Here is a 23,627-nt window from a genome sequence, read left to right as displayed (position 1 = left end):
CTACAAAATGGAAGAAACTGCTCAATACTTAAGATTAGAAGAGAGACAAACATATGTAAGACATGCAAGATTGACTTTGTTCTTATCAAGCTTCAGCCTATTCGCAAAACTGTACTATTTCTGTACTTATTAATTTACAGAACTTTGAAGGGGGTCATTATGTACTTATGTCCCATTTCTGTACTTTGCTTTTAACGAATGATGAATAATGAGTATTTCCTTTTAAAAAAACAGAGCAAACTGTGGCTTCAAAGCAGCTTGCCTACTGGAAAATATTACGCGCACCCCGACACCATCCCAGGACCCGGCGGCGAAGACTTGGGTGCTCTGCAAGTCCACGCCCATCTCCTCGCCGCGGCGGAGGCACGCGCAAATCGGAGTTCCGGAGCAGACCGATCCGGCCGGCGAGATGGACATCGTGGTGGGCGCGCTGTCGGGCATTGTGGACGCGCTGCCGGGGAAGCTCGGCGAGCTGCTGGAGCAGGAGTATGCACTGCTCTCCGGCGTCCGCGGGGACGTCGTCTTTCTCCAGGCCGAGCTGTCAAGCATGCACGCCGCCATCCACCACTGTGAGTCCCTCGACCACCACGACTCCCAGACTAGTGGATGGATTGGCCTTGTCCGCGAGGTCGCCTATGACATCGAAGACTGGGTTGACCTCTTCAGCATCCGCGTCGACGGCGGCGCCCAATCCACTTCCGGGTTTCGTGCCTGGATTCGCCGCTGTGTGGACAAGTTAACGGCGCTCCCCGCCCGCCACACCATCGCGAGCGAGCTCCAGGGCCTCAAGGAGCGCGTTCTTGAGATTAGCGAGCAGCGGAATCGCTACAGGCTCGGCGCGATGGTTGGCACCACCTCGCAACACCCCCATGATCCCAGGCTTTCTGCGCTCTTCGTCTACCCCGGCAGCCTCGTCGGCTTAGATGGGAAAGTGGAGGATATGTTCAAGACTGTCATGGACGCCGGCGGCACTAATGAGCTGAAAATCGTCTCCATTGTCGGGATGGCCGGCTCAGGGAAGACGACGCTCGCCAATGCAGTGTACCAGCGTCTTCAAGCAGACAACACCTTCCAGTGCTCTGCTTTCGTCTCCATCGGACCGAAGGCGGACATGGTGAAGACAGTCAAGGACATGCTCTCAAAACTCGGCGAACAGCACCGAGGAGGCGAGGACATTAGCCAACTCATCCACAGGGTCAGAGAAATACTGGAGAAGAAGAGGTATGTCTAGCATGACCTGCTGAGTTTTAGCATCCAGACTACAGAATCACAAGCTGATTTGGTAATATTTTGCTTCATCTGTGCATCCTTTTTTACTATTATAGGTACCTCATTGCGATTGATGATCTATGGAGTAGTGAACAATGGGGAGCAATATGGTGTTGTTTTCCAGACAACAATCTTGGTAGTAGGATAATCACTACAACAAGGAATGATGCGTTGCCCACCAATCATCATTCCGGTTCAAGCAAATTTGTCCACAAGATCGGCCTCCTTACTGACAATGAAGCCAAGGAATTGTTTCTGAAGAAAGCTTTCAGCAGCCGGAATGATTGTCCACAACATCTGGAGGATGCTTTTACAAGGGTTCTGAGAAGGTGTGCTGGCCTGCCACTTGCTGTGGTTAGCATAGCAGCCAAGTTAGCACCCAAGCAATCAAGAGATGAATGGGAAAAGCATGGATTGAACTTGCTATGCAGTTCACATCCAGATGGGTTAGATGGGCTGAAGCAAATACTCGATCTTAGTTACAACGATCTACAGCCACATCTCAGGTCCTGTTTTCTGTATCTGAGCATATTTCCTGAGAATTCAGAGATTGAGACAGAGCGCCTAGTGAGGCGATGGATCGCCGAAGGATTCATCACTGGAAGCAAAGAGGAGACAGCAATCAGTTACCTGAAAGAGCTAATTGACAGAAACTTGGTACAACCATTGGGTCTGAACCATGATAGTATCCCAAGGCGTTGCAGAGTCCACCCAGTGATATATGATTTCATTGTTTGCAAGTCCATGGAAGACAACCTTGCCACTCTGACGGATGCTCAACACATCCTAAACAACAACAGAACTGTCCGTCGGCTATCCCTGAATTTGAAGAACAATAGCAAGGGAGATCAACCTGCAGCCCGAAATGAGTCTACCGACTTATCTCATGCTCGCTCAGTCACTGTCTTTGGTCACGCCAGTGCCACCCCTCACCTGACTGATCTGAAAGTGGTGCGCGTGCTGGACCTCGAAGGCTGCAATGGTCCTGTGTGCTTGGATGGCCTATGCAAGCTGGTGCTGCTGAGGTACCTGAGCCTCAAAGGCACTGATGTTAGTGAACTCCCAGAAGCAATTGGGGATCTAAGGTGCTTGGAGACACTTGATGTGAGGTCAACAATGGTGGAAGAGCTGCCTCCCAGTATTGTCAGGCTGGAAAAGATAATGCATTTGCTTGCTGGGAGTGCCAAGCTGCCTGGCGGGATGGATAAGATGAAAGCCATGCGGTCATTGTCATGCGCTGGTACCACAAAGAGCTCTGCCAACGTCGTGGAAGAGTTCAGTAAGCACGATAACTTGAGGGATCTGGAACTGTATTACTATGCAACTGAAACGCCTGGAAATGAGAAGCAAATCATGTTCCCCGGTAATGGGCTCAAGACTGTTAAACAACTGTGCATCCGGTGCACATCACCATCAGTAACATTTGAGCCCCATGTACTGCCAAAGGTCCAAGCACTTGAGCTGAGGTTTGAGAAAGGCCGTGCTGATGAATCGAGTGGTGTGTCTGGCTTAGAGCATCTGTCGAGCCTGAAGCATTTGGTCCTCGAGTTTGAGCAGCATGATGCGGGCGCCATGGCGACAGTTGATGGTGTGAGGAAGGCTGCTGAGGGGCTCCTTCTAGATCGTCAATATATCACTATAAAGGTGGATGGGAAGAACTACTAATGCAGTGAGGATTGAGGAAGAGGTAAGCTACACCTATAAGGCTTACCACAAACAGTGCAAGGCGTCTGCTCATTGTGTCATTCAGTTTCTAAGCACTTCCTTCAACATGCGATACATTCATGGTTTACTGAAATGTTGAGACTTGAGAATGTTTCAATTTCCCGTGCTGTAAACTTTCTATTTAATGGTGTGTAATTCATTTATATTCATGGATGCATGTCAGCAAACGCATATGCCTCGCTAGCTAGCTAGTGGATGTGGATCGGGATCGGATCATGTGACGGCGGGGCGGTGGCTGCGCGCATTGCATTGGCACTCTGCATATGCACGGGGACGTACGGGGCGTCGGGGCCCAAAGGAAGGACACGTCGAAGGTGCGAGGAGCGAGCCCCAGTGGCGCGCGGGGCGCGAATCCGACAGCGCGTTTCGACGAGGAAAAGAGGGTGCCGGCACGCGCGCACGCATATGCTCGGCAGCTCGACCGGGCAGCCGGAGTGGCCGACGAGTGGCGTGTGGCCGCCGGGGCCGGCTGGCCGGGAGACTGCGCGCTGCATGTTGCGTGGCATGCCTGCGTGAAATGAGCCGTCAGCGCGCGCGCGGGGGCATGTGGCCACGAGTTAGGAGAACATGCGGCATATGCCCGGACCTTGCTTCCTGGGCGTTCAAGCAAACACCTCTCGTGCTCTTGAGATATCGCAGGATGCTACCCAACGTGACCTGGATCTCTTTGCGTGCTGCCCCCCTGTTTCCGCCCTGCTGCTAGCTGTTCCCCATGTCCACACGACTTAACAAACAGATACTTTATGCATGCTGCTACTTGTTTTCCTATTGAATCTGCTTTTATTTTGATTACCTGTGCCGCCAGTGCCCCCAACTACGCACGCACATGGCAATTGGCATCTAATCTATATAAGCATCAGAGCTTGCTCCCTTAATCTCGCGCTGTTACTACATTGTCCACTGCTCTCCGTCCTAGCCGTCTCTACGTGCAAAAGCTGAAGCTAGCCAGTGCTAGCTTCCTCGTTGCCACAGGCCAGATGGCTGCACCGGCGGCCACAAGGCGCCTGAAATTGACAAGGCCGTCGGCGTCCCCCATGAAGGCGAGAAAGCTAAGGAAGAAGTCTGCCGGCGGCAAACGCCCGAGGGCGGCAGCGTCGAGGAAGCGCGTGATGGCGATCAGGAGGAAGATGGAAGCGCTGAGGAGGCTCGTGCCACTGTGCGGAGACGACGACGGCGCGGTCGTCGGCCAGGAATCTGGTGGGGACCGGCTGGACGAGCTCCTCCTGCACGCCGCCGGGTACATCCTGCGCCTCCAGATGCAGGTCAGAGTGATGCAGGTCATGGTCCATGCTTTAAATAATCTGCCGGAGGATTAATCTTCGTTTCCCAGCTAAAGTGAATTCCTTCTTTCTTCTTCTTCTTCTTCTTCTTCTCGGTGGCTGGGTGCAAATCATTTGGTTCGTTGAGTGTGGGATTTGGCGATTTTGTTCGTGTATACAGCATATGTACGAACATAGAAATGTATTCATACTCCAGCATGCATATACTGTATGTGATGATAGAGTATAATTATATACATAGTTTTAGGGAACCTACTGCCATCAGCTGTATGTGACAGGGGGGTTCTTTGTGTGAATGTACGCAATTGTCTATGGAGTCAAGGTTTAAATTGAATTGGGCAGGTGTTCATTCATTTTTTTTACGGGATGACGTCAAATTATGAACTCATCGTCATCACTATACCACAGCCCAAAATCCACGACTCCATTAGGGTCGGTAAAAGCCGCTATAGACTATAGTGACTGATCATCAGTTCATATATATCTTTGCCGATCATAATTATAAGTCAGTGAAAGTGTTGTCACTATAAGTTTATACCGACTATAACTGACTGAATTTGAGAAAAAATGCTGACTCTTCTGAGTGACGGTGTGGTTGGTGTTTTTTGTGTGTTTTGTACTCTCTTTTTTCTTCTTAATGCAATATAATGATACACGGCTCACTTGTGTATTCGAGAAAAAACTTTACCAACTAGTGGTTTGAGGCTATATGTACTATTAGTGACAATGCAAATAATCCATGTGGGAACCATATATATTTATTAGTATATAATGGCCCTTATCAGTGCATGCCGGATTTTAAGAAACCGACAGTGATAGCCCATCATTGTCGGTTTTTTGCTAAAATCGACAGTGATAGGACTAACCGGCACTGATATTCGGGTATTCACTGTCGGTTCATATCACTATCGGTTTTAGCCAAGAACCGACAAAGATATTGGGTCATCATTACCTGTTTTTGTCAAGAACCGACACTGATACTATCACTGTCGGTTCGTGGCCTGAACCGACAGTGATATGCTGCAAGAAAACTGTATAAGTTTCTCATATCATGTTCAATGAAGACAAACTTTATATCAAAGTTGTAGTACTCGACGAGATCTACAACTTTGTAGTTCAAACTTTTTTAGTTTGAGATTGTTTGGATGTCCAAATATTTTCATTTGAAATCATCTATCTAACGAAAATTACGTTTGATTTCTAAAATTTAAAATTTAAAATTTTCAAACGATCTCGGATAGAGAAACGCCAAAAACAAAAGTTGTAGATCTCAAAAAGTTATGCAACTTTGTAGTTGACAACTTTTTCATTTGAAATCATTTACTACTTCAAAATGTTGTTTAAAATTAAATTTTGAAATAATCGAAGAACTCTGATTTCTCTTTTTAATCTCTGGTTAAAATTTATAACTAGTTTTTCTCCCTCGTACTCACTTCAAATTTGATGATTTTTTTTCTAAAATTTTTCTAAAACCATGCTCTATCAATTTATTATGTTCTTACAGCTATTATTTTATCCATCTTTTAATGTGATTGTGTTTTATTTATTTGAATTTTGAATTTAAAAAATGGCAACTTCCAAACATAATTTTGGAACACTAAATGATTTCAGCTGAAAAAGTCATGAACATAGAAGTTGTAGAACTTATCAAGATTTACAACTTTTATTTTGATCATTTCTTCATCCGATAAAGTGAGAGGGATATATAACATTTGTGAACAATATTACTACCACTATGTCAGATGAATAAATGACCAAATGACTAAAATAAAAGTTGTAGATCTCGAAAAGTTATGAAACTCTGTAGTTGACAACTTTTTGATTTTCAAACTATCTTGTCAAGAAAAACTACGTTTCAATTTCTAAAATTTGAAATTCAAATTTTGTGAACGACCTCGGATGGAGAAACTACCAAAATAAAAGTTGTAGCTCCCAAAAAGTTATGAAACTTTATAGTTGACAACTTTTTGATTTGAATTCATCTTATCAAGGAAAACTACGTTTGAATTTTCAAAAATTTAAAATTTGAATTTTTTAAATGACCTTAGATGGACAAACAGAAAAAATAAAACTTGTAGATCTCAAAAAGTTATGAAACTTTGTAGTTGACAACTTTTTGATTTGAAATCATCTTGTCATGGAAAACTACGTTTGAATTTCTCAAATTTAAAATTCAAATTTTGTAAACGACCTCGGATGGAGAAACTACCAAAATAAAAGTTGCAGATCTCGAAAAGTTATAAAACTTTGTCGTTGGCAACTTTTTTATTTAAATTCGTTTAGGGTCCTAAATACTCATTTCAAAATCAGATGAACATAAAATGGCTAGGACGAAAATCTCATTTGGACATATAGCTTGCAGGTGGAGTGGTTAGGGGCTGAAGATGTGAAGCAAGAGGTTAGGGGTTCGAGCGCCGGTGGCCACGAAGCACGTGTTTTCACGCAAAAAATTTGCGTGGCTTTGGACTTGCGACACACGACCGTGTGGCTGTCCAGTGGGGCCTCTCCCAGAATTAATTTTTTTTCTATTTTTTCAGCCTGTTTTTTGGATTTTCTGAAAACCATATTACTGTCGGTTTATAAGAACCAGCAATGATGTCAATCCCACATCACTGCTGGTATGCCACTGTCGGTTCAAAATCCGGCAGTGAAGGGGGTTTTTGAACCGGCAGTGATGTCAAGATCTGGGGTAGTGCCATACCACAGATGCTAAATCGGACGCGTCTATAATAACAATTCACAAACGCATCTATTTACCACACGTCTCTAGTATTCTGTCAACCATGCATGGCCAAAGGATCAGTGGGGAACTAGATGCGTCTATGATGACACGTTACTACAGACACATGTTTCATACACATGTCTCTAATAACAGGTTGAGTTATCAAAGACACAGAAAACACATATGTAGTTAGATATAATCTTGCAGACGCAGTGTTATACAACCTATGTCTTCAATAATAGGTTGAGTTATCAGAGACGCGTTTTGAGAAAGTGCAGTTGTGAAAAGATATAATATCATAGACACATGGTGTAAAGACGCATCTGTATTAGTGATCGATATCACAGGTGTGTGCTCGATGCCCTGCGTCTCTGATGTTTTGAAATAGTCTAGACTCACTTTTTAAGACACGACTGTGGTAAAGAGAGATCTCATGAACTCTGTCGTAAGGGGAGCCGCATCTGTGATTTGATTCTAGATCTATAGAGTCAAGTCACTCATAAGGGGGCTTCACCTCTACCGTGTGACAGTGCTATTGGTTCAGTCAGTCTCTCTGAAGTGGTCCTAGCTTGTCTAGACGCAGGTGCTGGTCTGATCTCCAGGTGGCTAGTGGCATGGTCATCCACAGCTGGCCCCCAACACTTCTGTGTCTCTAGTCGTCGGTCTCTTTTTGAGTGAGGGTGTCATGGGTTTGATTCCACGACAACAATCTAGTTGTTTGACGTGGGTCGATATGTGAGTCTTTGGTGGCTTAAGCACTTAAAACACATGGGGTTTATCCTAGTTCGAGCATCTAAACCCTACATCCACTAGTGGTATTCTTCGTGTTAGGAATCCTCAATCGAGTTCTTACAATAGAGAGAGATATTAGGGGATCCGATCACTCGGTCGAGGATCCGATCAAAGGCTCGATGTTCGGTCCCTTCTCTATGGGAGCCCATGCCTAGCCTTATATACTGGAGGCCAATGGGCATACAAACTCAATGGTTCTAGGGGGTTTCCTAGGGTTTTGAGTCCTAATCTTCGGTTCCTTGAGGCGCTGGGTGTCGCCCTTCATCTTATGGTGGTTCGCCGATAGTTCCCCACCGCCTCTGATATCTGGCAGTGAATGTTGGCTAGTGTATATACAACATCTGGTAGGGTTCCACCATGGTGGGGTTTGGGCCCAAACTAAGGCAGATCTATCAAGAAAGCACCTCCAAGTTGGCCCGTAGGAGTCAAAATGGAGGGAACAAGGCCTGGGACTCGCTATCCTCCGATGATGCCCCATCGAAGAGGTGGTGCTATAACACCCCGCATCCAAAACTGCTTATATGGCCCAATACCACAGGTGAAAACGGGCCTGCATACGCGTAGCACCTCTCTTACACTATTGTCCTCGCTTCGTGTAAAAGAGTTAACCCAGAGGTGCTACATTTAGAACGAGAAGGCTTATAAGCTACCCACACCCTTCTAAACTTCCATGGTGGTACTAAACACACCAACAACAACTCCACATGTGCTACTTGGGCTACATGGACCAACTTCACAACTACTATAGGCTACTAATGGGCTAAGGTGTTACATTCACCCCCACTTAAGGGCTGATGCCCTCGGCAGCTCACCATATATATATGGCAGATGTCTAGGACCTCCCCTTGGTACACCCCTCCATGGGCACATGCAGTAAGGGTTGATGCTCCGATACCATCTATAAGACCCCACGTCCAAAATTGCTTAGATTGCCCAGCATCGTGTTGGTATTTCCTAACGCAAACAGAAATAATCCGCAAGCGCACAGAATTACGTTGTAGCATTTCACTCGAAAGTATTCAGTGTATCATATTTTCCATAGAAAACTAAGGTATTCTACTAACTAGTTCATCCAAGGACACCATAAAGGTAGAGTAGGTAGAGGGTAGACATGGATTCCTTTGGTTTTAGGGTCTATTAACAGATAAACTCTACTATTACTCGCTTACTTCGGGCACTAGAGCGCACCTGGTTTGCCAGGCGATATTGGCTTATAGCTCTATGCCAAACCTGAACATGGGGGATTACAAGGGATGGTGTTGGTGCAAAAAAAATGTGGCAATGCAGCCAACACACAACAAGCCTAGACGATCTGAACGGAATGAGATTGGAGATCTGCTTGGCTTCAACACAGGACCAGTCGATCCTGAAAATCAAGAAGGCATGCCAATCAATTTGACTTGCAATTGACAATGAGAGAAAGCTTATAAGTAATTTAGGGTGGAACATGCCGGTGTTACCCCAACAGTTCCAAGTATGCTGCTTCGAGAGCAGACAAACAGGGGGATCAATTAGATAGCCGATACGAGGAGAAATCAACTGTTAAGGACTGTGATGCTCGTGGATCATGATTGATTTATGATAGCAAGTACGATGCACCTAGATATAAGTAATATAAAGAAAGCATCATCAGCTAGATAGATATAACCAGTGTAAAGCATTGAGCCGATAAGTTTAACAAGAAAAGATATAACATGCGAATAAATCGACTGTCTAATACAAATGAATCTACAAACGCTCTGTATCTAATTTGTTACCATGAACAGTAAGGTTCAACCGGATTGATACAGCTATGATAATAGTAACAAACTAAAGCCAAAGAATCTATAAAACTATCTATATATTGACAGGTTCAAGGAAAACATGCTATATGTGTGAAAGCACAGGTGAATCGGCTAAAATAGCCAATGCAGGCATAGCAAATAAACAGAGTACATATCTCGATCATGAACAAAACCACTAATTGATAATTTCTGATCTAAAGTCTTACCAATGAGGTTCGACCGGGTCGATGCAGTTATGGTAGTGTCATTAGATTAGATCTCATTAACTATTGAGTTTATTCAAGATTGAAACATGTCTTTGGATGCATACTATGTTTGATTGGAATAGAGATAAAACAGTCGATGTAGCAGAACTAAGCCATCGATTATAAGATTTGAAGTATGACTAGATCAGAGGATGACCAATTAAGATGATATGATGCCGATCTATCTCTATCTCAATTGGATGATTTGTTATAATTAATAAAACATTAATTATAACAAGATCGACAACTGGTGAATCAACCAAAAACAGCAAGGAAAGTCTTACTAATCTTAGCAGATTCGATAACTGGTGATATTGTATTAAACAACAAGTTACTTAACACAAGATCGATAACTTTGATCTATATTATGATTTGTAAGAGATCAATCAGTTGATGCATCCTTACAAACTACGATATAGATCGATAACTAACTTATATTATAACACGTAAAGGGTCAATCGGCTGATGTAGCTTTACAAGCATAATACAAGTCATGACGGTACTCACAGACAAGCCGAAGGTCGATCAGTCGATGCAAGCCCTGCTTGTTGAAGAACTCGTCGAGTTTCTACAGTACTCCTACTCCTAAGGGTTGGCGTGAAGCCGAAAAAAGTGATTGTATTGATTGATTGTTCATTTTTTTTACAATAGCTAGGGTCCAATATTTATACCCGAAACCTAAATATGAATCCTACTCAAATATAACTCATTACAATTCTTGGAATAAAAGAAAATATTCCTAACTTAAGATAACTTGTACCCTAATCTTTTCCTTTTTTTGTAGAGTCCAACATATTTTTCCCCGACGCCATCCGTACGTAGTCCATTGACGTTATCTGCTGATGTCATCCAAATAGAGCCGATCCTAGTATCGCATCTGAATCAGCTGATATCGATTCACATCTGATCGATTCCTTGAGGGTACAATCTTAGAAGCTTCAAGTTCCCATGTTCTCTCTGCTAAATTTTGGTGTAAACAGATGGACAGGGCTGTCACGACTTGTCGCCTACCCCTCAACCATGGGGAATGAGGCAAACGAAGGTACTCCTAGCTCAGACACCATGTCTATGCTATTGGTTACTACTCTAGCGTTGGCCAAGACCATCCGTCTTTATCAGGAGTCCTCTACTAGAGCATCCGCCATGAGGACAGACGTCGGACCCGCAAACAAGTAAGAGTAAAGTTCAACTAATCAAAGACTTTCAACCAACCAAACCACGAACACTCACTTAGCAGGAGAACCCAAAGAAGTATAGCGTAGGTGTTTGTTGTGGTAGAAGATGGGGAGACACCAACAAGTCTGGCGCTTCCCCGAGCTCTCCCTAACATCTCTCCCTTACAACTCTAGCTAGCTATCTAGGGCCTAAGCCCTTGGAGTGTTGCTCAAATATGGAGTGCTCTTTGCCTTGAGGTGGTGTTGAATGAGGAGGGGGTGGCCTCCTTTTATAGGTGGAGAGGACGAATAATCCCAAGGCATATTCCCTTGATTCCTTTCTATCTTTAGGAAACCGCCATACTCCGTACCAATTCCTCCACTGATACTGATTCAACCGACGTTGGAGAGGCCGTACGAAGTGACTAGAGGTGGTTGCACCCAAGGGAGGCCAGCAAGGGTGCGCCCGCACCATGGGTGGGTGCAGCCGCACCCTAGTTGGGCCACCTTGAGTCCAATTTTGTTGAGAGATATTCTTTGGTCTTTTAGAATGGCCCTGTGGAGATTTCACGCCAATTGGAGCTGGTTTGATCTGGAATTAGTCTTGTTCTCCCCCTTGTTGGGCCTTGGTTTGGCCCAGGTAGTGAGTCTTCTCCCCTTGGGCTCATGTTGGGTGTATGTTTTTGCTAAGTTCTTTATGTACTTTTGGCTCATTTCTTGTGTTATTCCAACATGTCCTCCTGAAAATAAAAAATCACCAAAACTCATGGAATTGATTAGTTATAAGTCCTAATTCTAAGTTTGGTGTTCTTTTTAGCAATTTTTTATATAAAAGTTGGTGGTTAGAAATTGGAGTTAAGGACCACCAACAAATACCCCCACACTTAGCCTTTTGCTCGTCCTCGAGTAAAGTTAAGGACTAAGATGGGTCATCTCCTTGATATGAAATATGCATACAAGTTATTCCAAGCTTCACCTACACTTGTGAACTTTGGAGTGTCTACCACATTATCTTGTGTAATTGAATAATGGAACAGCATGGATTCAAATCCCCTTTGCATCACTTAGTTCAGAAACTTGGGTTTTCATTTGATTTTGAAAATGTAAACATAGCTTAGCTCCTCAAATGATTCTCTCAGATCGCTCATATATGTGTTTGGTTCGTTACCAAGCCACATCATAGTGTTGCCTTCTTTCTTTCCTACTTCTAAAAAGCTTATATGGATCTTTGGGTATGGAAAGATATGAAGGCATACTTACTCTGCATAGTTTGTTAAGCCAAAGCTCGAATCCAAGTAGAAAGATACCATATCCTTAGATCAAGAAGTGCATGTGTGAGGATAAAACAAGTTTAAATCTATACTATACTTCCTTTTGTAGATATGATCTCTCTCTATAACTTATTATTTTGAAACATGCCTATCTTTCTCTTTTTCTCAATACATGAGCCTTCATGTGCTCATCATCTTTTTGTACATGGACCTTCATATGTTCATATTTTTTTTCAAACTTATATATAGCCCATGTCTCTTTTTTAACCATATATTAGAGAGAGATCACTATCTTTTAGAACATGGAGTATTTACTTATCAATCATGTTTTTTTGTCTACTCCCAGTGTAGGAGTAGAATTTTTGGTGGATCTAAATGTAAGCATGTTTTTGCGTACTCCCAATGTAGGAGCATCATATATATGCGGGTGTACATGATCTTGATCTTAGGGGGCATGATAACTTTCTCAACTAGGTTCAACAAGACTTGACAAAACTCAATACAAGAATAAGTACCATAATTTTTGGAGGTTTTACGCTCTTATCACTAGATATGGCTTTGGTAGGAATTTCAATATCATCGAGGAGCATGCTATTTGAATTTTGATTTTGTAAAATAAATCCCAAGTTCTTTACATAAGCGAGCAAGGTTCATTTTCATCCTACTATATCACATATTCCAATTACTTTAATAACATGGGGTCCCTATCATGAATGTTCACAAGTTGTAGGAATATTAGCTAGAAATAAAGAGTATGCAAATTTGATCATAGGATAGCATGGAGATGAAGCATCATTTGTTTTATATTTTTTTAATTTGTTAGAATTTTAAATTTCAAAATTTTTGGAGAGATGAGGGGTAATGTTGCATAAACCATCGTTGAAGATGAAGGAGCTATGGGGAGTTAGAGATGGTTTGGCTAAACCAGAGGTTTAGCCAATCCATTCTGGAATCATTTGTCCTGTCCTTCTTGCAAGCTGGATCGTTCGAAGTTGTGCAACATGTTGATGGGAAATCTTGAACGTGTACGTGTCGCGCTTGAGAGATCTCCCCCGCACTTATTTTTGTACCTGCTTTATTCAAACAAAAAAGAAACACAGGTGGAAACAATAAGGGCTCTACCGGTTTAAATACTGGAGAGCCTATTGTTTTTATTTTTATTATTATTTTATTTTACTTTATTTTACTTTTTTATAAAAAGTATTCACTTAACTCTCTTTTTTTATTCTTTTTTAGCATAACTCAAACAAGGCTTATGGTAAAGATACAATATAAATCTAGCCTTGATTTATCTTCATAATAAACTACTTCCATTGTTTATGAAAATAACACAAGCTCATTAATCAAAATTAAACACCATGTCTAATTTTGATTAAAGGAGGCTATTTTAACCTAAGCACCATGCTTAATTTAAAATACCTATGGATATACTGCTAGCGAATACATTCAAACCAGGGTAGATGATATAAACAAAGGAAGCATGAACTAGCATGAGCACAAATCATTTGAAGACAAAAATGAGTAAAGGATTTGGTGAACATAATTTTTTTAATAGCAAGGTAGAGCTAACATCATTATTACTTTTTAAGCAGGATTATCTTTGGTATGTATGGGACTTAAGATTCTCACCATCCTCCCCCACACTTGAACTTTTATGTGAAAGTCAAGTGTGTAGGACCAGGGTCTCCTTTAGTTGATGCAACTCCCGTGATTTAAGGCATCGCATGTCCCCTGTTCTTCTTGTTCTTAACCTAAAAGGGTTAGCAACCAAGAATATCCAAAGATGCATACTAACTTGGAAACATGTTCTTGCTTTTATTGACAAGAAAGTAGTTGTTTTTTTATTATTATTGTTATTATTATTATTATTATTATATTATTATTATTATTATTATTTATGATAATCTGGGGTATCTCCCGTTAGTGCTTTGATTGTGGTCACAAGCTCGACCCTGGAAACTTTATGTTGCAACTATCTATGGTGGTGTAGTTCCCTAGCTTCACCACCAAACATTTAACATTTTTCATTCAAGCTACAAGGTTAGTTCCACAGTGCATCCACAAGATTTGCAATATTTATGATAAATAAAAGCATCCACAACCATCTTCTTAAAAGTTTGCAAACGAGGACTGAGATATGGTTGTGGTCCTCTCGTAGAAGCATATGGTAGTAAACACGACGAACTCTGGAGATTTTAAAAGTGAGCATGAAATGTGAGGGGTCTCGAAAGAGAAACTCTCTTGCTCAACAACGGAATCCTTCTTCTCGGTTTCCAGAGTTGGTGCTCCGAGTTTGTCCATGGCATGGAGGTTTTGGCCAGAGGGACATGGTTTTGGTTCGAGTGAGGTTGGCAATGGACGTTCGGTTTCACTAGAAAGCCTGGGTAAAATGAATGGGAAAATGAATTACAGCCCCCTCGAATGAGTCATTGTTGGGATGATGCTCCACCATTGGGGTATCTGAGTGAGTGGCGGAAGCAATTTTCCCAAATTCCTTGCTAAGGCTCCCATGGGAATGTTTTTCTTGGAAAAGATTTTCAAGAGGGTGGCCTATAAGAAGATCGAAATCGAGAATGGCAAAGATGTGAAAGTCCAAGTGAACCTCGGTTTTCTCTATTTTGATTGGCACGGCCCTAGCCCACAACACTCGAAGATGAGTCCTGACGGACTTTTGAAGAGTTTGATGGTTGAGACTAGCGGCATGTTGCCCAAATGGGTTTTCGCAAAGAATTCTGACATGATATTAGTCTCGACCATGTGGTTGTGTAAGACTTCTATGACAATCCCCCTTAATGAACAAGGTATGGTAGTGGAAGGTGAAAGAATTCGAATTACTTCGGAAGAACACTTCACTTCCATTAGCCATTACTTCAATAGTTCTACCTTGAAGGAATCTTCATCTTGAGGATTGTGCCAAAAGTGTTTTGAGGTATTGTCATAATCCTCGAATTCAATAGGGAACTCCGAAGGATGGATTAATGTTTCCTTCGATGTTCATGGTTCGGGTGAGGGTTTATAAATCGAATCTAAGGATGCTACGGTTTCGGATTTGACTAATGAGGACTCCTCAACACTCGACAAGACTTTCGCCTGTAGGGTTCTAGTTCTTATGATAGAGGAGGTGTGTCTTTCTAGGAAGTTTTAAGGAATTTCACTTGCTCCTGTCATAGGTTTGTGTGTACAATGTCATCCGGCAGACACATCTAGGCATAGATCAGCATCTTATGTCAATACCCAAACAAAGGAGTCATAGCAATATGCTATCGGGCAAAGACAAGTCTAGGGCCGGTGTGTATTAACGTTGAAAACCTGACCCAGGCTGCACCTATAGACTCCTTCTCGTGCTACTCAAAATCGAGGATCGCTCTTGGTAGAGAGACGATATGAGACATTAGGAAGAATGCAAGGTGAGCTGGTCTTTGAGTTCATCCTAGTCCCCATTCGTACTTTCTACTGACATGTGTGTACCATTGCTTCACCTTCCTCGTGAGAGAGAAGGGAATTAATTTCCACCTTAGTGTTTCTTGTGTCATGCCAGAAATGCTCAGGCACTAACACATCTCCTCGAACTCGTGTAGGTGATGGCAAGGATTTTCATTGTCAGTGCCCTAAGAAGGGTTGTGCCCGAACCATGGCTATCAAGCCAGGGAGGAGTTCATAGCCAGATGAAAAGGTTGGTTTTGAAGAAGGTGGCTTAGGGAACTCCTCCTTTAAAGCGGAAAGGTAAGGATTTGGTGTAGGCTTCATGGTGACCAAGATAAAAGATGTTTTTATTTTTATAAAAATAAAAGATATAGATACGAAGACAAACTAGGTTCGAAGAAAATATAGCAACTGTTCCCCGACAATGGGGCCAGAAATGCTTGTTGGTATTTCTGAACGCAAACAGAAATAATCCACAAGCGCATGAAATTACCGTTGTAGCATTTCACCCGAAAGTATTCAGGATATCGTTTTTTCCACAGAGAACGGGGGTATTCTTTTAACTAGTTCATCGAAGGACACCACAAAGGTAGAGTACGCAGAGGGTAGAGATGGATTCCTCTATTTGTAGCGTCTAAGAACAGATAAACTCTACTATTACTCGCTTACTTCGGGCACCGGAGCGAACCTGGTCTACCAGACGATACCGGCTTACAGCTCTATGCTGAACCTGAATGTGGGGGATTACAAGGGACGGATAGGGCTATCACCACCTGCCGCCTACCCCTCAACCGTGGGGAACGAGGCAAACAAAGGTAACTCCTAGCCCAGACACCATGTCTACGCTATTGGTTACTACTCAAATGTTGGCCAGAAACATCTGTCTTTATCAGGAGTCCTCTACTAGAGCATTCACCATGGCGACGGATGATGAACCCACAAACAAGTAAGAGTAAAGTTTAAGTAATCAAAGACTTTGCAAACAAACAGAACCACGAACACTCACTTAGTGGGAGAACCCGACGAAGTATAGCATAGGTGTTCGTTGAGGTACAAGATGGGGAGACACCGACAAGTTTGGCTCTTCCCCAAGCTTCTCCCTCACATCTCTCCCTTACAACTCTAGCTAGCTATATAGGGCCTAAGCCCTTGGAGTGTTGCTCAAATGTGGAGTGCTCTTTGCCTTGAGGTGGTGTTGAATGAGGAGGGGGATGGCAACCTTTTATAGGTGGAGAGGAGGAATAATCCCTTTGCATATTCCCTTGATTCCTTTCTATCTTTAGCAAACTGCCATCCTCTATACCAATTCCTCCGCGATACCGATTCAACCGACGTTGGAGAGGTGGTATGAAGTGACTGGAGAAGGTTGGACCCGAGGGAGGCCAGCATGGGTGTGCCCGCGCCATGGGTGCGGCTGCACCTTGGTTGGGCCACCTTGAGTCCAATTTCGTCAAGAGATATTCTTTGGTCTTCTAGAATGGTCGTGTGGAGGTTTCGCACCAATTGGTGCTGGTTTGATCTAGATTTGGTCTTGTTCTCCCCCTTATTGGGCCTTATTGGGCCTTGGTTTGAGTCCTCTCCCCTTGGGCTCATGTTGGGTGTATGTTTTGCTAAGTTCTTTGTGTACTTTTGGCTCATATCTTGTGTTATTCCGACATGTCCTCCTAAAAATGATAAATCATCAAAACTCATGGAATTGATTAGTTATAAATCCTAATTCTAAGTTTGGAGTTCTTTTTAGCAATTTTTATATAAAAGTTGGTGGTTAGAAATTGGAGCTAAGGACCACCAACACACCGCACGTGGAACAGGCCTGCATACGCGTAGCACCTCTCTTACACTATCAGTCCTCGCTTCGTGTAAAAGGGTTAAGCTGGAGGTGCTATGTTTAGAATGACAAGGCTTATAAGCTGGCCCTCACCCTCATAGACTTCCAATGTGGTACTAAACCCACCAACAACTCCACATTTGCCACTTGGGCTACATGGGCCAACTTCACAACTACTATAGGCTACTAATGGTCTAGGGTGTTACAAGTGCTCGCTGCTGTGATCAGCGACATAGTCTAGACTCCCAAAGCTGAGAGCCTACTGAGGGTGAAGGTGCTGGCAGCAAAGATGATCTCATCCGAGAAGTGCATGCCACCCTCTGGGGCGATGCCTCTGGTTCTGGCGGTGAAGGTGGTGGCCTGGATCATCGAAGAGCGATGATCACACATGATGCTCTCCTACCTGGAGTGTCAACTATTGTTTGTTCGATTTCACTAGAGTGATCTAGTTGTTCGACGTGGGTTCATGCGTGAGTCTCCGGTGACTTAAGCACTCAAAACACAAGGGGTTTATCTTGGTTCGTGCAACTAAGCCCTGCATCCAGCAGTGGTGTTCTTCTTGTTAGGAATGCTCAATTGAGTTCTTACAACACAGAGAGATGTTGGGGAAGCGTTATGCTACTCTCTAGAGTTTTTCGCTTGGTGTGTGATCCGATCAAAGCCTCGATTCTACAGGAGCCCATGCCTATCCATATGTATCAGAGGGCGATGGGTGTACAAGTTACATAGTTTCGGGGGAGGGGGGGGGGTTCCTAGGGTTTTGAGTCCTAATCTTCAGTTCCTGGTGGCACCGAGCGCCGTCCTTCATATTGTTGTGGTCACCGACAAGTGCTCAACTACCTCTAACATCCTCTTGATGGGTGGTGCCTCCCACCATCTTGCCCAGATGCAGCAGTTCTCTTTCCCAGCCGGTGGGCAGCCATCGCAGTTCCCCTTCCCAGTTGCAGACCAGGTCGACGGCAAGGAGGATTTTTCTGGTGAGGCCTTGTTAATTTTATTTCGTTTCTCAGTTTGTTCATAGCAGTGTGTTGCTCTGAGCAAAATTGATTTAATTCAGAAAAGAAAATCTAGAAATGAATTGTCATGATTGTTGTCCATATCTTGCTCCTTTGTTGTACGGATGAATTTCGGTATATTCTGTAGTCGAGGGCTGAATTATGAATGTCCTCTTATTTGGGAATAATTGCACTCAGAAGTGATGCCTGTTGAGTTTATGTAGTAATTTCAGAAGGTGATGTTTGGCTCTGTCATCAGTAATAGCAATTTGTTTGAGACTGAACTGATACATTTTCTCTAGTTTTAGAGTGACATTTAGATTGGAAATTAATATTATTGTTTGTTTTGCAGCATCGATGCAAGGCAATGGGCAAGGTTAGTTTTTTCAATATTATTCTTGCTGCTTTGCAGCTGTTGCACTTCCAGAGAGAGTGCATGCATAATTTTAATTTTAAAAACCAAACGATTAACCTTTGCTTGACAGACACATGCAGTTTTCAGTAGTTCGTCATGCTATTGAAAAGAAATTAATTAGCCACAAGACAAATTAATTAGCCAAACCTACACGTATGTAGAAAAGAAAATTCATACTACGAGGGAAAAGTACAAACCTGCGTCCGAAATAGTTCGGCCCATACATAGGATTATCTGAGGAATAGTCTAGAAAAAGTCTGAAGTGCCCGGACTGCCTATCTCGATTCAATACGCGATGTCCGTCAATAGAACCTCGGCGATATAGTTGATTGTCATTATCCTCTGCTACAGTGCTACTATGTGCGCGGCAGCAATATATAAATCATCCTCATCGTCTGAAGATGACGACTCAAGCACTTCATTCCATACACATGTATCATAGAACTCATCTTCATAATCTATCGTTGACACACCTTGAGCTGTACGGTACAAGAACAAAATTCTCTCATCAACCAGACTAATTCACTGTAAGCCACATTATCTGTACAGATGCCAAAACATACCTCCTAGCTGGCTGCAATCACAGGCCACGAGCAGGTTGCCGCATGATGCCCCTGAAGCCGTGTGGCCAACAACAACAGGACGGTGCTGGGCGATGCCCCTTGCTGTGCGGTGCGGCCGGCTGGACGTGGCTATGCCGCCCCCGTGTGCGTTGGCTAGCTAGCAGATCGCGGCTTCAAATTGACGAAAGGTGACTTGCAGAGTTCCCAGGCGGCGTACGAGACGAACGACGACGTCGCCGCGATCCATTAAGACGGGAGATCGGGTGACGTGGCAGGCTTTTGAATATAGAGAGTTTTAGTTTAGATAGTCTGTTGGAGTGGTCTATTTTTTAAGTAAGATTCATTTTACAAAATATAGCTAAATCACTAAATTTAGATAGTCATTTTGGATATTCTCTTCGAGATGGTTTTAGAAAGCTTCCCTCGTTCCCCTTCCATTCACTCGTGTACAACACTAAAGCTACACTATTCTATTCCCCCAATTGCTTTTTATAGGACAGTCATGTACTCTTTATAGGTGCAAAAGTGTAATTTCTCTGCTACACTAATCTGCTCCCCAAGTCCTAGACATGCTTTCTTGAGATAGAGGAAATAGAGGGGTTTACTTTGCATATCCACCTATCTTGCCTTGTGTGGTGTGATGTGTAGCCCAAAGCCCATGTGGTTTCCCCAAAATAGTTCAAGGGCGCAACATTTTATCCTTCTTTTTTTATTTTTTTAAGAAAAAAATACCCTATGAGCACCTCCTAATAACTGAGTTGGATCGGCAAATCTCGAGATTGACGAAGTCACTATAGACGCTTCGCTGTCGACGGACACGTCGCCTGCCACTGAAAGAATAGTATCGTTAAATCCTGGAATAAATCCAGGAAAATGCGAGCACTCATATAAATTGGGGACTTGAACCCGGGTGGTCAGTTTCCACCACGAGGAACCCAATCAGCTACGCTCAGTTCACAATAATTTGCTTAATTAACTTCTCAAAACTAGATATATCTGTTTGGGTCGTCTTTGAGCTCTATCCTTATGCTTTTGGAGATGATTCTTATCACTTGTTCCGTACTTGTTAATGGAGGGATTTGAGAGCTGACTGTTTCTCACAACTAACCAAGAATCTTTTATATCTTTATTATTTGTTTTTGGTAAATCTATACAACTGGAAATTATTTGCAAAGTTTTCTTGCAGCTTGTCTGCATTTAGAGATGATGATTCATATCGGAGGCTGTTTCTGAGGATGAGCCAAGGGCTCTCCCAGTGCTGCGAAAAAATTGATTTGCCATTCTGATCAAAAGCACTTGTTCTGATTTCTCCCCTCTAGAAAACAAAACTCAGTTGCTTAATTCCTGGTCAAATGCAAAAAAGTAGTTATGCGATGCTTCAGAATATGTGCTCAAAGAGTTTGACATCTTATTCTAACATGCTTTACTTAGTTGGGAAATGACAAACTTATTCCAGATGTTGTTTCTGAGGGTAGATAAGTGTTTTTGAGGGGAAACAGGAGCGGGGTGCACCCCTACTGTGCTTTTATTGAATTTAAAAAAAAAAGAATGTTCTTACAAGGGGTATCAAGAAACAAAGAAAGTTACAAAAAAAATATGTAAAATTACATATATGCATCTAGCCATTGAGTAAACAAATAGGTTAAGCTGCTCTTTGCTCGAAGAATAACATGAGCAAATTCTCTTCTGAAGATGGACTTGCAGTGTTGAACAGAAGGTGGCACTTGTCTGAAGATGGCGTCATTCCTAATAGTTCAAATAGACCAGCACATCGTCACAATTATCTCTATAAACAAAGGAAGCTGTAGCTGCTTCTTGAACGAAGTCAAAGTCCCAAAAGGATCTGATGGCTGCTGAATGAAGAGACCTAGAGTTGCCCAGCATGCTTTTGAGAAGGGACAAGCCAAAAACAGATGAATAAGGGATTCTTCTGAAGCTTCATTACAGAGAACACAATTGTAGTCATCTAACACCATTCTTTTCCTTTTTAGAAGCTCCCTGGTACTAAGCCTAACTTTGAGAAGCAGCCAGAAGAAAAATTTCCTTTTGTTCTGACAGCAGGATTTCCAGAGCCAGTTGAAAGCAGGATGGACCTGCCTTGTCCCAATGAGAAGCATATATGCATGCTTTGAAGTGAAGCTACCAGAGTTCCAAATGTATGACCATCTGTCAAAACCATCTTGTAAATCCATAGATTGAACAATGTCAGAGAGCTGTGAGAGTTGTAGAAAAGCCTCCTCAGAAAGAAAGTGAAAAAGATCATGAAGTTCTGTGGTCTGACAGACTTCTTGGACAGTGACATATTTGTTCTTGACAAAGGAGAAGAGCTCTGGCATATTATTACATAAGGTAAATCCATTCCAAGAATCCAGCCAAAATAAGCATGAAGTTCCATTCACAACTGTAGCCATTGCCATACCTTTGAAAGCAGACAGAAGTTTTTGAATATCACGCCACAAAAAGAGCCTTTGCGAATAGTAGTTGTTGGTCGGCCATTTGGGTACCTGACTTCCCAAACAAGGTGTACTCATGGGATATCTAATCGATTGAAAAACTTACACAAGTTTTTAAGAAGCAGACTCTGATTATGAGTATGCAAATTGAGTACACCAAAACCTCCACTTTCTTTGGGGACACAAGTCATTGCCCATGCTGCCTTGGGGGGTTTCTTGCTGTTAGTATCTGAACCACGCCATAAACAGTGTTTTCTGAACTTATCTATCTGCTTGATAACTATTTTTGGAAGCAAGTAAGTTGACATTGCAAATGTTGGCAAAGCACTAAAGGCTGCATTGGTTAACTGCAAACGACCAGCTTGACTCAGAAAGGTTGATATACTGACTAGATGACGTTCACATCGAGAAACCAAAGGCCAATAATTAGCAACAGTTGGTCTGGTGAGGCTTAAAGGCAAGCCTAGATATGTGAAGGGAAGTGATCCCTTAGAACAGCCCAAAGTTCTCGACAAGATTTTCAACTTTACTTCACTAACATTTATTGGAACCATCATTGATTTATCAAAGTGGACCCTCAAACCAATGGATTCAACAAAGGAATTTAGCAAAGCCTTAATGAAAAAGAGCTATCTAGCATCTGCCTTCATAAATATCAAAGTATCATCTGCATACTGTAGAATTGGAAAATCTTGAGTATGAGGTAGCACCAAAGGTAATGAAAGAAGTCCCTGCTCTCTGGCTGAATTAAGAAGGTCCTATAAGAAATCTGCAGCCAAGACAAATAAGAGAGGGGAGAGGGGATCACCCTGCCTAACTCCTCTCCTACAATGAAACACCTTCCCTGATTCACCATTGAGCAGAATAGCTGAGGTTCCCAGAATTGAAAATCAAATGCATCCAAGTCATCCATCTATCAGGGAAGCCTTTCTTTCCCATAATCTTAAGCATCAAATTATGTTCAACCTTGTCAAATGCTTTTCAAAATATAGCTTGAGTATAATAATCTCTTGCTTTGACTGATGGCAAAGGTGCAGAAATTCCAGGGACCAAGCTAAGCAATCTTGAATAAATCTATGCTTAATGAATCCATATTGGTTCTTATGAATTAGCTGAGGAAGGACCGATTGCAATCTGTTGGCTAGCAATTTTGTGACAATTTTGACTGAGGTGTTTAATAAAGAGATTGGTCTGAAATCAGCCACCTTAATAGCATTATCATGTTTTGGAACCAAAGTAATCAGGGATTCATTGATAATTTGAAGACAAATATCACCAGAATGAAAATCATCACAAAGTTTGTAAAAATCTTGACAAATAATAGGCCAACACTTCTTGACAAAATCAGTGTTGAAGCCATCAGGACCAGGTGCCTTATCTGAGGGCAAATTTCTAACCACCAGGTCAATTTCCATTGTACTAAAAGGTGCCACCAAGGAGCTCAGGTCAATAGATGCCTGCATTGTCCCTTATGTGATCAAGAGGATGAAACAATAAATCATTTGCTAGTGGGTTGTGTATTCGCTCGACAAGTTTGGTCTCTGATTTTGCAACAGTTAGGGCTGCTGCAGGTGGCACCACAGCCTACTGTGACTCGTTTATCGGGGTGGTGGAAGAGGTCAACTGCAGCTGTCCCCAAAGAAGCGCGAAAAGGCCTCAACTCCTTGATAATTTTGGTGGCTTGGGAGATTTGGAGGCATTGCAACAC

General features: G+C 42.7%; 2 protein-coding genes and 1 non-coding gene across 3 annotated transcripts; all 3 read left to right on the top strand.

Moving 5' to 3' along the window:
* Window positions 1-239: 239 nt before the first annotated feature.
* LOC136452135 (disease resistance protein Pik-2-like) lies at window positions 240-3,287 on the top strand. The gene is made up of 2 exons (XM_066452773.1): window positions 240-1,221; window positions 1,326-3,287. The coding sequence occupies exons 1-2, from the start codon at window positions 410-412 to the stop codon at window positions 2,932-2,934; spliced, it is 2,421 nt and encodes an 806-aa protein (XP_066308870.1). The 5' UTR covers window positions 240-409; the 3' UTR covers window positions 2,935-3,287.
* A 520-nt stretch (window positions 3,288-3,807) lies between these two features.
* On the top strand, window positions 3,808-4,657 carry LOC136452136 (transcription factor UPBEAT1-like). The gene has a single exon (XM_066452774.1). The coding sequence runs from the start codon at window positions 3,972-3,974 to the stop codon at window positions 4,308-4,310; it is 339 nt and encodes a 112-aa protein (XP_066308871.1). The 5' UTR covers window positions 3,808-3,971; the 3' UTR covers window positions 4,311-4,657.
* Window positions 4,658-20,661: 16,004 nt separating this feature from the next.
* LOC136455769 (small nucleolar RNA Z119) lies at window positions 20,662-20,759 on the top strand. Its single transcript, XR_010759237.1, has one exon. It is a non-coding gene; the product is annotated as a small nucleolar RNA Z119 (small nucleolar RNA).
* Window positions 20,760-23,627: the final 2,868 nt, after the last annotated feature.

Source organism: Miscanthus floridulus, chromosome 5 (genome assembly GCF_019320115.1).
Source record: "Miscanthus floridulus cultivar M001 chromosome 5, ASM1932011v1, whole genome shotgun sequence".
Lineage (NCBI taxonomy): Eukaryota > Viridiplantae > Streptophyta > Magnoliopsida > Poales > Poaceae > Miscanthus > Miscanthus floridulus.
This window is presented reverse-complemented; position numbering and strand designations above follow the sequence as displayed.

What these genes read in the sequence shown, in the direction of transcription:
- LOC136452135 (XM_066452773.1), top strand. Translation starts at nt 410, where the DNA reads ATGGACATCGTGGTGGGCGCGCTGTCGGGCATTGTGGACGCGCTGCCG. An exon ending in GAAATACTGGAGAAGAAGAG is followed by an intron (nt 1,222 to 1,325) that starts GTATGTCTAGCA and finishes TTACTATTATAG; the next exon opens with GTACCTCATTGCGATTGATG.
- LOC136452136 (XM_066452774.1), top strand. Translation starts at nt 3,972, where the DNA reads ATGGCTGCACCGGCGGCCACAAGGCGCCTGAAATTGACAAGGCCGTCG.